Raw genomic sequence first — 13,491 nt, forward strand, 5'->3', positions numbered from 1 at the left:
CGGCTGGAATGAGGGGAGGAGCGGTGCGTTCTGTGTTCCTTTGTGGGTGAGCTAGTGGTCGGAGTGGTTGGTTGTCTTGTTGTTCTTGTGCCTTTTGTGCCGTTAGTTAGTTAGTTTTGTTAGTTAGTTAGTTTTGTTAGTTAGTTAGTGTTGTTAGTTAGCGTTGTTAGTTAGTTACTGTTGTTAGTTAGTGCCGTTAGTTCGTTAGTTCCGTTAGTTAGTTAGTGCCTTTAGTTAGTTAGTGCCGTTAGTTAGTTAGTGCCTTTAGTTAGTGGCTTTAGTTAGTATCTTTAGTGCTTTTTCTTCTCACCGTCGTGTGCAGCAGCTTGTAGGTAAGCTGAGCTGACGTGGGATGGATGGGTGGGCAGTGAGGTGTTGAGAACTGCTGGCTGTTTGAGCTCACAGCACCGTATTGCTTACTCTTGACCATCAGACGTAATTTTCCCCGGTACACACGTTCCAAAGGGGGTATCAGTAAAGTTGGCACCTGTCCCGTGCTTCTTCCATTGTCTTTGCTCAGTAGTGGAAGCATTGTAAAGTTGCTGGGCGGACAGGCATCACGTAGCCTGAGACTCAGCATGTCTTGCAGCAAGTGGGTGGGACAGTTGTGCTGTGTGTGTTATTCCGTGACTGTCTTAGCCCTGCTCACTGACCTGCTCTTTCTCTCTCCTCTCCTCACCCTCCGCCCACTGCCTCGGTGCAGCTTTTGCTCTCATTTCATCCGAGCAAAGCGACAAGGAACTGCTGCAGATAGCTTGAGGTGATCTCACTGCCAGGTACGTGCCATGTTTTGTCCCCCCGCATGGTTTTGCCGCAGGGTATGCGCGGGTAGCTCTGAAGAAGTCTGTCCATACTGTGCTGTGTGAATAGAGAAAACAGAAGTGTGTTTCTGCTCTGTTCCAGCTGTTCACACTTGCTGTGATGGGTGCTACGTGCAGTGGGATCAGCCGTGAGCCTGAGTTGGCGGCGACGGAGGTACAGTATGAAGCTCTGGCCAGTCTTTTTTCCCTGTGTTGAGCCATTAGAAGGAGCTGCAGGTGTACTCTCCTGCAGGAAAGAATGGGCCAAAAAGGGCCTGGCCACCTGTCTGTGCCAGTGCCATTGCTAATTAGTCTGGGTAGAGAGAGATGCATCTTTGCATGGCCTGGCAATGCACGCCAGAAAGGGAAATAACTGTGATGAGACGTGCAGCTCCTTCTGAAGTGCTCCTGATAAGGACGGAGCGCATTTGCTGCAGCTTTCTTTGCAGATGTGCTCCTCACCTTGAAATCCTCCTGGTTTGTCCTCATCTCCTGACCACGGCCTGTGCTCTGTTTTGCAGGCTGATAACATGCGGGAGCTGCAGCTGGTGCGTGCTATGTCATCTTTAAACGTACCAGCGATTGCGGCAGCCCATGTTATTAGGAGCCACGTCGCCCAGGGGCTGGATGAGCTCTCTCTGGAGGTAAGCAGTTCCAGGCGTTCCTTGTTGTTGTGCACAGAATTAGTATAGAGTGTGAACGCCTCGGGAATTCTCTCATATTTTGTGTCGTAGAAGAAGGCTTTTGTTTTAGCTGTGCTGAAGCTGGGATTGATGTTTCAATCTTTTGCAGGTTGGAGACATCGTGTGCATTGTTGATATGCCACCAAAGGAGACGAGCCCCTTTTGGAGAGGCAAGCGTGGCTTTGAGGTAGGCACACATTTTTGACTAGAGAGCACAGCTTCAGTAGAGTCGGGAATCTCCGGTTGGAGCTGCTCTGCCTGCACAGGATGGCTTCTGGATGCAAACAGTTGCCCTGTGTCGGTGTCAGAGGACCTTCCCTTTGGCTCTGGGCTTGGGCTAATGCCCACCTGTCTTTTTGTTCTTATTACAGGTTGGTTTTTTCCCTGGTGAGTGCGTGGAACTCATCAGGGGAAAGCTGCCCGAGTCCATCCTACATTCATTGCCAAAGCCAGGTGCGTATTTTACATTTGACAATGCGGGTTAGTAAAATGGGGTCTGAACGTGGCTTTCAGGGGGTTCATTAATGCCCGAGTTGAGCAAGCTTAGAAAGAGAACTGCATTAAGCTCCTTGGGCACCTCCAGGGATGGGGAAAATCCGTTCTTGCGTGTCTTTGTTGGGAACATGCTTTCTGTTGTTATGTGTTCTGTTGAATGTGTTGCACTCGGCCTCGTCCAACCGAGCCAGGGCTGAAATGAACTTGTTTTTTTGTTTTGTTGCGCAGAGCCAAAGAAACGGGGCAAGTTCATCTCCTGCCTTCGTTCCCTGTTGAAGGCCTGCCCCAGGAGAGCGAAGCAGCCTGAGCCTCCAACATTCTCGGGATCCATGTCCCTGCTTGACATCGTTGAGAGGTATTTAGCCAACAGGACTTGAGGGCTGAGCTGTAGGAATGGAAGCATCCAAACCAGGCATTGCCAGGAACAGGCAACTATTGGCAAGGGTTCGGTGCAGCTCTTCCCTCACCCTGCGCCACGACTGACAGCATGCTCTGTTTTCTCTGCAGAATGAGTTCTCCCAGTAAGAGGGCAGAGTCAGCAGCTTGCAGTTGGCGTTCCTGCTTCTGCCTGGGCAAACCATCCCCTGTGGCCAAACGCCAACTGCAGAGCAGTGCCAGGGAGCCCTCTGAAGCTGAAGTCTTGGTCCTGGCAGGTAAGCATGCAAATCCAGCTTTCAAATCACTGCTTGTCAGCAACACAGGTAGAATTCATGCTTTCAGTGGGCTTGTACATCCTTCTGGCATTCAAGCCTGTGCCTGACATCTTCAGTTGACCCCTGTCTTTCCCAAATGAGTCTCTTGTCAACACAAGAGCTGGACCTGCACGAGGATCACTTTCAAGACAGTGACACTGTTGCTAGAAGCCTATTTGCTTCTGCCCACCATCACTGCATAGCCAAATGTCAAGAACCTGTTTCATGATTCATCTTGTGAAACTTTGACACTAACTGCTGTGCGTCTACTCCTTCCTAGGTGACCCGAGCCCTTGTATATCTCCAAGACGCCAGGCATGTTACGATGCAGCATCCTGTGATTCCATCAATGAAGAACTAAGCACAGGATGCTGCAGTTCAGATGAAAGCCTTCCGTATAACATCAGTTATAAAGAGAAGAATGCCATCATCGTTGAAGCTCTCGTTCATCCCATACCTGTTGAAGCTGCTGACCTGAGCCTGCCAGACTCCTCAGGCACCAGCCTGAACCGAGTGCCTTTCGAGGACAGCCCAGCCCAAGCACAGCACGAGTGCCCCGACAGCAGCAAAACCATGCAGGCTCAGGTCAGCATTACAGAGGAGAAGCCAAACATCTTGGAGGGGGAGGTAGAATCAGGCCAAGAGTCCCAGGCTCCGGGCAACAGCACGACTTCTGAGACACTCTCGTCAGACAACAGAGAATGAGTCCCATCTTTCCTCCAGACCTCACACCCCCTCCTTTTTCCTATTGAATAAAGGCACGCTCGTGCTCAATCAACGCCTTGACTGAATTCTGAGTTTTCATTCGCAGAGATTGGGATGAGTACAAGAAACAGCAAGACAGCTCAGCTTGCAACGCTCTGGCTGTGGGGTGCGTGCAGGGACACTGTAACCATACAGGGAAAGGCTTCCACTGCTTCCTCAAGCTGTAGTCCAGCCCTGCTACTGCTCTGTGGCACAAAGCCCTGAGGGATGTTCCATATTGTTAACCTAAGTGAAGCCAGCTTCATGCACTGTGTTTTGTTGTTGCTGGGTGAGAGGGGGATGCACGTTGGTGAGAAGATGAGCATTGCTGGATCTGCCACGAGTGTCCCTTCTGCCTCTAAGAATATGTCCTAAGTAGGATGTGAACACTGCTGGCACTTCCTCATTGCACGTGCTTGGAGGATCTTCAGTTCTTGCACATTCAGGATGTCTGTCAGTGACTACGAGGAAATTCTCAAGTACTAGGAATTCCATGAAACAGTTGGAACGGGTAAGTGTCATCTTTGTAGAGAAACAGCACGCCTAACAGTCTGTCTCACCACTCTAGAATTAATCTGAGAATAGATTAACAGCTCTTGTCAGTTCTCTAAGTCAGGTTTCATTTGTATAAATTTGGAATTCGTTTTTTAAACTAGTTGGAAATTGTAATATTATATTAGAGAAGAATTCACACTCAACTTTAAGCATCTGTGTTTTGATTTGTAGGTGGTTTTGCCAAGGTAAAACTCGGGCGGCATCTTCTTACTGGTGAAAAAGTTGCACTAAAAATCATGGAGAAAGTTACTGTAGGGGTAAGCCAAAAGGCATTTAAATATGATAATATCTTCTGTTGGAGTTGTGGAGTTCTCAAGAACACGGGGGCAGGTGGGATGGTACATACGAATGCAGCCTACTGGTCCCATTGCCTTTTGAAAGATGCTGTAGAGCTGGAAAAAGTTTAACAGAGCACCACAAATCTTGTTGCTGGTTGTTCAGAGGGCAGAATTCTCTGGCTTTAAAATGGAGGAAGTTATTAAATCATTACATTACATTACATTATTGTTACATTATTACAGCAACTTTACCAAAATGCCAATGAAAATGCTGAATGTTTTACTTTTCATTTTTCACAGCTCTGTTTCAGAATTTCTATGGGAGTGATGTCAGTCATTGCTGAGTTGATGTTGAATTGTGTACTGTCCCATATGTGCTTGTTCTGTTCCACAGCAGTCAGATGTGGTACCTGGTATGTCACAGTAGTTAGCGATTTCATCGCTTGCTTTTATGGTCTCTTAAGGATGACTTGCCTCATGCTAAAACAGAAATTGATGCCATGAAGAACTGAAGTCATCAACATGTTTGCCCATTGGATCACGTAAGAGAGACATCAAAGAAATATTTATAGTCATAGAGGTAAGAAATAGTTTCTGCTTTCTGTGCTGTCTTTCTTACTTATCTTTCTCTGATACTCTCTAAATGCATTTTCAGATAACCTTATCTTACAGGGAAGCTGTTTGATTGCATTGTTTCTAAGGACCGCCTTTTGGAAGAGGAAGCTCCAGTCTTTTTTTGACAGACTGTTTCAGCAATTGCTTCTGTTCACAGTCAGGGTTATGCCCAGAGACCTCAAACCAGTGAGCCTGAACTGCAGTCAGTCTTCCATAAATAATAATGAATGTGTTTTTATTTTTCTGTTGGCAGAGAGAGTTACAGTACTCCACTCCATTCCAGTGGATTGCAGGAGAGAACTGAAGGGGGGAGAAGTAACACAAAGTAGAACTCATGGGTTGAGATAGAATTATGTACTGAGATAGAGAAAAGGATAATAGTTATGATGAATGCCAAAGCAATTGCTCACCACCTACCAATCAGTGTCCAGTTAGCCTCCTAGTAGTGGAAGAGATTTACATGAAGTTATACCCCCTTCAAAACTCCTTCCACAATATGTCATATAGTATGGAATATCCTTTGGCCAGTTTAAGTCAGCTGTCCTAGTTCTGTTCCTTCTCACTTCCTTGGGCTCTCAGCTGAGATTGACTGTGGCTCTGTACAACGCTGCCTGGCAGCAACTGTAAGCATCACTGCGCTATCTCCATTGTTTCTCTAGAATGAAAACGTAGTATTATATCAGACACTGAAGAAGATAATTCAGTCCCAGCTGAAACTCAGACAATAACTTGTGCTTAGGATTCTTTCCCTACAGGAAATGTTAGATATTTATTGCTATGTGGTACTGTGTTCTGTAGCTGAGCTGGATTTTGTTATCCTTGAAGAAGTATCTTCCTCTGAAAGGGGAGTAAAACATGATGCTCCTAATGAGCGGAGCAGAGACACAGATCTGATCTGAGTGTTGGTTTCACATTTTTGTGATGCTCTTTGCTGCAGTTTGTATCTCGAGAGAAGCCCTTGTGGTGTCAGTCTGTTGTGTAACCTGCTCTAGTTTTGTGCCTCAAGGAAGAGTGATCCTTTAAACAAATGGTGGCTGTACAGAGGGTATGGGGTGAGATGCATTCCTCTGGCCCCATCCAATGGATTTTCTGTCACAAAGATCATTCTCCCCAGCTTCTCTTCTCTGAGTGGGAGCTTCAGCCCCCTGCGCAGGCTGGAGGTCATCCACAGAGTTTGTTTCAGGTTGTTATCCTTCCTGGCCAAAAACCAGATACAGTATTGTAGATGTGGTGCAATGAGTGTTGAAGCAGGAATGACTTGTCCTGGTCTGGTTGTGCTGCTTTTTAATGCAGCTGATGATCTTGTTGTACTTCTTTTCTGTCAGAGCACACTGCTGGCTTGCATTCAGCCTGTGGTCTCTCACCACTTGTCCTCCTAGTCCCCAGGTCCTTTCCAACAGATACAAGCTAGTATTTCCCACCTGGGATATTGGAAGATGGGAACTTGCCAGCAGTCAGTGAAGATCTCTGAGACAGCGAGAGCGAGCGAGCTTTGAGTAGACTGGGAACCACTGTCCACAGCAGGAAAGAAGAGAAGAGAAAAGATGTTTCCTTGGGCATTTGGGTGGAAATCATTCCTGACTGCTTTCTCATCCACCGGGAAAATCTGCTGATTGACAATTTGAAGCTGATAGACTTTGGACTCTGTGCAAACCCAAGGGTAAGAGTATCTGTTAAATCAAATACAATGTGCCCCCAAGTAATGCATGTTTGACCACCGTATGCAACAGGGGCTTGTCCAAACAAACTCCTTAAAATCAAGCTGTTTCTGTGGCTGACATGTCATTGCATCTTGTTTGGATTGGCCTGAACTGTGTGAGAGTGGTTAACAGATTGCTCAGAAGCACAGGTAGATAATTTTCTCTAGCTAGACTCCCTGTTTTCATAGTCTAAGCTGTAGATAATCTTGTAGGTATATCACCTGTCTTATGCAAGGGTCTGTAATAGGAGCATGGGGTTGGTGTGCCTAAGGAACCCTCTAAGGAACTGCATGTAGGATGAGATTGTGGATAGAATAAAATGACTTTTGCAGGTGACGTACAAATCCTGTGATTGCATATGCTTGAACTGAATTGTTTCTTGATCTTCAAACTGATTTCCAGAAGCCTTTATTAACATGTAAGATGGGTGCTGGTAAGAAAGAATGGGAAGACTGCCTTACTGATTCCAAGAGAATTACTTGTCCTCAAATGATTTTTCCTGGCCAAAGTTAGAGCCTCTCACAGGTAATCGAGACCAACAGGCTGTTGTTGCACAATCAACAGGCACAATCTAGATGATCAGCTGAGGAAAATAAAGCATCATGCCAAGGGTACTAGATAAGTGAGCAGCTTGAGATCTGCACATTTATGTGATACTCATGGTCTTAGACAATATTTGTTTAGTGAGGTCACATTGAATGAAAACAAAATCTAAGATTAATGAAAATATACAAAGGAGAAGAAGCCTCTGAGGCTTCTGAAGTGTTATGACCAGAAGACATAAACTCTGTTTTTGAAAGAGCAATTTGCTCTGTTAATTATCCATCATTTTTGTGCAGTCTGTTTTGTCAGACTTGTCTTTAGCTTCCAAGTTGTATGTGAAGACTTGTTTGCACTGTAATGCACAATGTACGAAAAATTGAGAGATGAAAATGTGAAGAGTTTTTCTATCTTTGATTTCATGTCTGGAATTTTGGAACCCACTACTTGCAGTTGTTAATCTGTCCAAACTGGTCTGGTTTGCAATGCCCTCATACTTCTTGAAAAGCTCTGCTGTTAAAGGCAGAACAATTCCTACAAGTGCCATGGCCCCACTGTTGTTCTAATTCTTGTTTCTTTGTTTTCCACACGCTGCTTTTCAAGCCTCCTTTTTCTTTACAGTCCAAGTGAGAATTGCACTGTGAGGTGTCTGAACCTTGTTGTGCCTCTACATAAAGAGAACAGCAGCAAAGCCTGACAGGTGACTGTGCTGACAGCTCTCGTAGCCAGTAACACGTAACTGTGCTAAATCCCTTGTGATGGCTTTGATTTAATTTTTGCCAGTGAAATCCTTGTAAAAGGAACTGCAGCAGTGTGATGAGCTAAGGTGAAGATGCTGGTTTTAGTAGTGCTCTAAGCTGAGTGGAAGGGCAATTGAATGAGGGTTATATGCTTTCTGTGGACAATAAGGTTGTGGTGCTGTTGGGGTGGGTCCAGAGGAGGGGCCACTGTGATGATCAGAGGGTTGGAGCAGCTCTCCTATGAGGAAAGGCTGGATTGTGGCTCTGGGCAGCCTGGTCTGGTGGTTGCCGACCCTGCACATAGCAGGGGGTTGGAACTGGATGATCTTTGAGATCCTTTTCAACCCAGGCCATTCTATGGTTGTACAGTTCCATACTGGAACAAATATAAAATGGTAACTATGTAAAACATGGAGTCAAACCTGTGTGATTTGTCCACACCAGGAGGTGATTAGAAAACAATTTTTTAAGCTACAAAGCTGCTTGCATGAAAGGAAAAGAAAATAAAACTACAAGAAAAAGGGAAAACCTTTCTTCCTGAAAATAGGAAGAATAATGGACCTGACATGAAATTTGGGTGAAGCTGCCTGATTTTATGAAGCTATTCCCATTATTTTCTTGGTGCTGTGTTTCCCAAATGAGTGGTTTCTGGCTGTGCTGCAGCACCAGTCTGCATGTGAACATCAACTCTATTCACCATCTGGGAAGATTAGGACTTCCCTTCTCCCACCAGCACCACTGAATTACAGTTACTCAGTGGTTAAACAAAGGAATCCTTAAAGAAGGGTTTACAGCTGTCGTGTTATCCGAAGTGCTTGGGGCATTCTGATGCTATTAAGCTCTATGTATTAACAAGTTCAAAAAGAAAAGGTAGGCATCTGATTGTTGTGACAGTTTCTAAGTTATTTGGAAAGCTGTACCACTCCTTCTGTTTGATGGAGGTGACAAAGCTCAGTTTAATTTCTGACTGCTGTTTAAATCCTGAAGCTGGAGCTGGTTCCTGGAGCAGAAAAAGCTCGGAAGCTGTCCCTCCTACAAGCAGGCACCTCTGAGCAAAATATGACATCTCGATTTCTGATGGTAAGGTCAGGAGATCTGATTCCAGCGTCTAGCTTTCAGCTTCATGCTATGTTAGTGGGACCTTTGGCATCTAGCACTGACCAACAGCAACTGACAGGCTGGTAACAGTGCACCCCAAAACAGTTATGTGTCTATTTATGTTATGAGGGAAAATTGCATTGCATTGAGATTTCCTATTTTTACACTTTGCAGATCTAACTCGATGCTGGAAGAATCCTGTACGCCATGTTCACACCATTTTCCATGAGCTGGATGAGTCTGTTGTTGGCATTTTAATACCATTGACCAGGCAGGCAATATGTATGGAGTATTTGGCTCTCTCTACAGTCATGAATGTTTGAGTATCTTCAACATGTGGCTCATTGCTTCCATTTCAGGCTGCCCAGAGAAGCTGTGGATGCCTGTCCTTGGTGTTGAAGGCGAGGTTGGATGGGTGATGGGCAGCCTGAGCTGGTTAGTGGGCAGCCAGCCCATGGCAGGGTGTTTAGAACTGGATGATCTTGAAGGTTTCTTCAAACACAAGCTCTCCCGTGATCCTATGATTCTGTGATTTCATTCAGGTTTATTAAGATGAGATGAGTTCTCCTAAATGCGCTGTTCTCCATATGATTATAATTGGAGTCTAGATGGATGACTTAAACCAGACTCCAAACTTTCTGATGGCCAAAATGAAATGAAATCAATCCTTTACTGTGTCAGTAGTCTGTAACTAGAGCCCATCAGGTAATTCCCAGCCTCCTGCCTGTATCAGTGGCTGCACACAGTGAAAAAGTCTGATGGGATTTAAACCTCTAAAATGTTCCAAAGCAACCAGAGGGTGAATATATTCACTATGCAAATACCTGCAGGAATAAGCTTGTCATGTATGTCCTCAGGTAGCACAGTAGTTAATGGTGGGACTCAGTAGGTCATGCTGAAAGTTGAGTCTGCTGATCTTGAAGGTCTTTTCCAGCCTACATAACCTTATGCTAATATTTCTGAATTTTATTTCTGTTCAGCTCCCAGAAAACCTCCCACCCAGCCCCCAGCTGACCCCGTGGTGAAAAATTAAACAGAAACCTCAGTGACGCTGGCATGGTCCCCTCCGAAGATGCACCGCCCCATTCCAATCAATGGCTACATTGTGGAAGGCAATAAACTAACTGGCTTCATGTGGGTGAGGTGCCACGAGTCTCATGTCCCCGTCCCAGAGTTCACGGTGAGCAATCTGTCTGAAGAGGCTGATGATCAGTTCCGAGTGTCTGCAGTCAATGCGCATGGACAGAGCCCGTCTCTGGAATTCCCAGGGAGCGTGCACCTTGGTAAGCACAAAAACCCCAATGGAAATGGGTCAGTGTGAGCTGAGCAGCTGTGTTGGTTCCCTAAAGATGTTTCATTTGACTTTAAGGATAGTAGTGCATTAACACACCAAAGGCTTTCCTTTATTACTAGTTCTCCTGTCAACCTCCAGCTACCACTAAAGTGATACAAGTTCTGTTTCTGTGAGAGAGACATGAATATCCTTATCTTTTGATATCTCACATGTGCAAGAGGCAGAACTTTCTGTAACAGATCTTAAGAATAAAAGTGCTTCTTCCAGCACTCATGCAAAGGGAGAAGTAGAAATGTACCTATGATTTAATCTTCCATCTCTAAATGAGATACCAGACTTGCATCTAAAGAGCATTAAGACATCCATGTTGTTCTTCCTCAGAACCAGTCCTGGCTGTGAAATCCCCCCTAACAGCTGGTGAAGCTGTACCTGGAGGGGATGCCATGTTTACTACTGATCTTACAACAATGTGTTGCAGCACTTGGTACCTCAGTGGTAAAGTCTTACAGGAAAGCGAGACCTGCATCATCAAGAGAACCCAAACTACTCACAGCCTAATCATAAAGAACATCACCAAGAATGATGGTGGAGCAGAAGTGAAATTTGTTGCCGAAAATGTTGATGTCAGCAGCAAGATGAGAGTGAGAGGTATTTGCTTTGATCCTTCTCCTTTCCTCTTCCAGTCAAGGCATAGTTGCTGTGATCTGATGATTAGAACTGGGGCTGCAGGCATTCACTGCCTGTACCAAATACCTGAAATTGCATCCCATGGACTGATGTGAGTCCCGGTAATGACCTAAACATGATAGCACTGAGTGTAGGGTAAGCCAGTCTACCCAGCTGCTTGGTATCTGAACCAGATTGCTTCATGCCAGCTGATGAATGTCTGCAGTTCACAGCTCTTGGCCAGTGCATTCAGTCACCAGGTTTACCACTGCATCACCATAGAGCAGTATTTTCAGCTCCAGGTTCAGACAGCCTTTCTGATTGCACTGGAATAGTTTAGAAGTAGGGGAGCAATCATTCCAATAATATCTCTATCAATCAGCTTTTCATGACAAAATAGAACAAATAAACATTCATGATGGGAGGACCTGTTTGTCATTGGGTGGAAACCTCTGCAGAAGCATGTTTAGAGCATTCTTAATCAGTAGAAGGAGATGTTTGGTTGATTTTTACTTAGTAAATCCGGCAAGAAGACCAAATGAAATATCTTGAATTGCTCAGCAGTGACACAATGATGAGTGCAGGAACAGAAGGTGATACTTTTTCAGAGATGTTGCAGCAAACATTGACCACGTTAGCCTGATATCAATTGAACTAACGAGGCCTTTGCTCCTGACAGGTGCTGCAGTGAGATTTACCAATAAGAGCAAAGATGTAGAAAAGATCTCCGCTCGGCTGCGTGAGGAAGCCAAACTGCAGGCTGAGCTTTCAGACACAGGCGCTACTGTGGAGTGGATGAAGGATGGGAAGGAGCTCAAGGCCAGTGAAAAATAGGAACTGCACATTGTGGGGAAGAAACACACCCTGAAAATTCACAACGTCTCAATGGATGATGCTGTAAGTTGTCAGTGCATTTGTGAGGGGGATAAAATGCATGAGTTTGCATGATGAGGCTCTTCATCATATTCTGCTGGCTTGTCACCCTTGTTGATCCATGGAGAAACAAGAAAGGCCTAGAGTAGTGTATGCACTTTGGCATTGGAGAGCTTACTTAATTGCTTCTTCTCAAAGAACAAACTCCAGAGAGTCATGGAGACATCTCCAAACAGAATTGAATAATGGGACTAAATTGATGGAGAGCAGAACTTCCTGCCACGGCTTGTCAGCTAGTCTTAATTTTGCTTTTCTTCTCTCTGTCATGTTAGCATAATATTTCATACTGGCAGGTCTGCCCAAAGAATTAAATGAATTAGCTGATGGATGTTTCCATGTGCTTTGCACTGTAATGTGACTATCAAATGAGTAATCAATGCTGTTATTTTAAAATCTGTGTTGGCAAGCTGTAAGACAAACAGCTGCTGTTGGTAGCTTGGTTACTGCAGAATCAGCTTTTGTGTATCTCATAGATAGGGAAGAGACCCTTAAGGGTCAGCTAGTTGGACTCCCTTGCAATGAACAGGGGCACCGCAGCTCCATCAGGTGCTCTGAGCCCTGTCCATCCTGACTTTGAACATCCTCAGGCTCACAAATCTTATACCTATGCCACACACTCGCAGTATTTCACCATTCAGCATCACCACTTGTATCTTCTCTTGCTGTAAATCAGAGCTAGCTGGTAAATCATCTGCTGTGCGGGTCAGCTGTGTCTCTCCCATGGGCATCACGTGGCTGCTGGGAGGCTCTGAAGAGCTGCAGCCAGAGGTGTGTCACCCGCTGGGCCTCGTGCCCAAAGGAGCCCACAGGAAAGTGTTGTTGCAGTTTGTCATGCACTGCACTGCCATGAGACTTGACGTGCCAGACATCCTCTGACACGTGAGCTCCTGCATCCAGGCAGGACATCTGAGACGTCTCCTTCAGCCTGACGTGGCTGCATTTTCACACTGGTTTTACTAAGGAAGGAGAAGGCACGTGGATGAAACTCTTTTCCTGCTCTTCCTGGCATTGGCTCATAGTACAAGTAAAGCACTGTCAGGTCAAGCCTGGAGGAGTAATGCTTGTCACTGACCTGTTCCTGTTCAGGGTGGAGCTGGAGGGTAAAATAACACAAGAAATTGTCATTGAAATTCAATATCTGTGAAATTCAGCTGGCTGCATTCACAGAACCTGGCGTTAAGATCTGTTTTCTGGTTTATTTCTTGAGCCTATTTTCCATAACCCAGTCCTCATTTATGAACCGAAACTGAAAACCTTTCGCTGTGTATGCTCATGCTGCAGTGCAGCTCTTGTGACCATTAACAGCACATTCAAGTTCCTCTGATCACAGGATCCTTAAGGTTGATTAAGACCCTCTAGTCCGACTGCTCACCCATCTCCACCAAGATGCTCACCATCAGCTAGCTAAAAACTCAGCAGAGATGATAGATCAAGCCCAACACTGGATTTGGGATGGCTAGAGATTCCTAAGATATTGAAGGATTGCTTGCAGGTGGTGTTGGCTCAGGTATTCACCCTGCATCCCACCTCCCGTTCTGTTGGGTTGAGAATCATGCATTCTGCAATTTCACTTTGTAATTCAAAGACCCTGGCTTTATCTGTTAAAAAACTGATCTAAAACAAGCCGAGAAGACTCCGTTGGAACTGGTTGATGCAGA

The 13,491-nt window shown here is 45.3% G+C and overlaps 2 protein-coding genes across 2 annotated transcripts; both read left to right on the forward strand.

Moving 5' to 3' along the window:
- Positions 1-1,593: 1,593 nt before the first annotated feature.
- Positions 1,594-2,384, forward strand: LOC146757609 (rho GTPase-activating protein 32-like). Its single transcript, XM_085520763.1, has 3 exons — positions 1,594-1,670; positions 1,855-1,936; positions 2,207-2,384. Exons 1-3 carry the CDS (start codon positions 1,620-1,622, stop codon positions 2,353-2,355), a joined length of 282 nt encoding a protein of 93 aa, XP_085376889.1. The 5' UTR covers positions 1,594-1,619; the 3' UTR covers positions 2,356-2,384.
- A 102-nt stretch (positions 2,385-2,486) lies between these two features.
- LOC146757610 (rho GTPase-activating protein 32-like) lies at positions 2,487-3,919 on the forward strand. The gene is made up of 2 exons (XM_085520698.1): positions 2,487-2,631; positions 2,951-3,919. Exons 1-2 carry the CDS (start codon positions 2,487-2,489, stop codon positions 3,373-3,375), a joined length of 570 nt encoding a protein of 189 aa, XP_085376824.1. The 3' UTR covers positions 3,376-3,919.
- The last annotated feature ends 9,572 nt before the right edge of the window (positions 3,920-13,491 follow it).

Source organism: Coturnix japonica, chromosome 20 (genome assembly GCF_054131305.1).
Source record: "Coturnix japonica strain WE chromosome 20, WE-NBRP24, whole genome shotgun sequence".
NCBI classification, from domain to species: domain Eukaryota; kingdom Metazoa; phylum Chordata; class Aves; order Galliformes; family Phasianidae; genus Coturnix; species Coturnix japonica.

Excerpts from the sequence above, each read along its gene's own strand:
- LOC146757609 (XM_085520763.1), top strand. The coding sequence starts at position 1,620 with ATGCCACCAAAGGAGACGAGCCCCTTTTGGAGAGGCAAGCGTGGCTTT. Across the intron at positions 1,671-1,854 it reads GAGGCAAGCGTGGCTTTGAG|GTTGGTTTTTTCCCTGGTGA; the intron begins GTAGGCACACAT and ends TTCTTATTACAG. Across the intron at positions 1,937-2,206 it reads ACATTCATTGCCAAAGCCAG|AGCCAAAGAAACGGGGCAAG; the intron begins GTGCGTATTTTA and ends TTTGTTGCGCAG.
- LOC146757610 (XM_085520698.1), top strand. The coding sequence starts at position 2,487 with ATGAGTTCTCCCAGTAAGAGGGCAGAGTCAGCAGCTTGCAGTTGGCGT. Across the intron at positions 2,632-2,950 it reads TGAAGTCTTGGTCCTGGCAG|GTGACCCGAGCCCTTGTATA; the intron begins GTAAGCATGCAA and ends ACTCCTTCCTAG.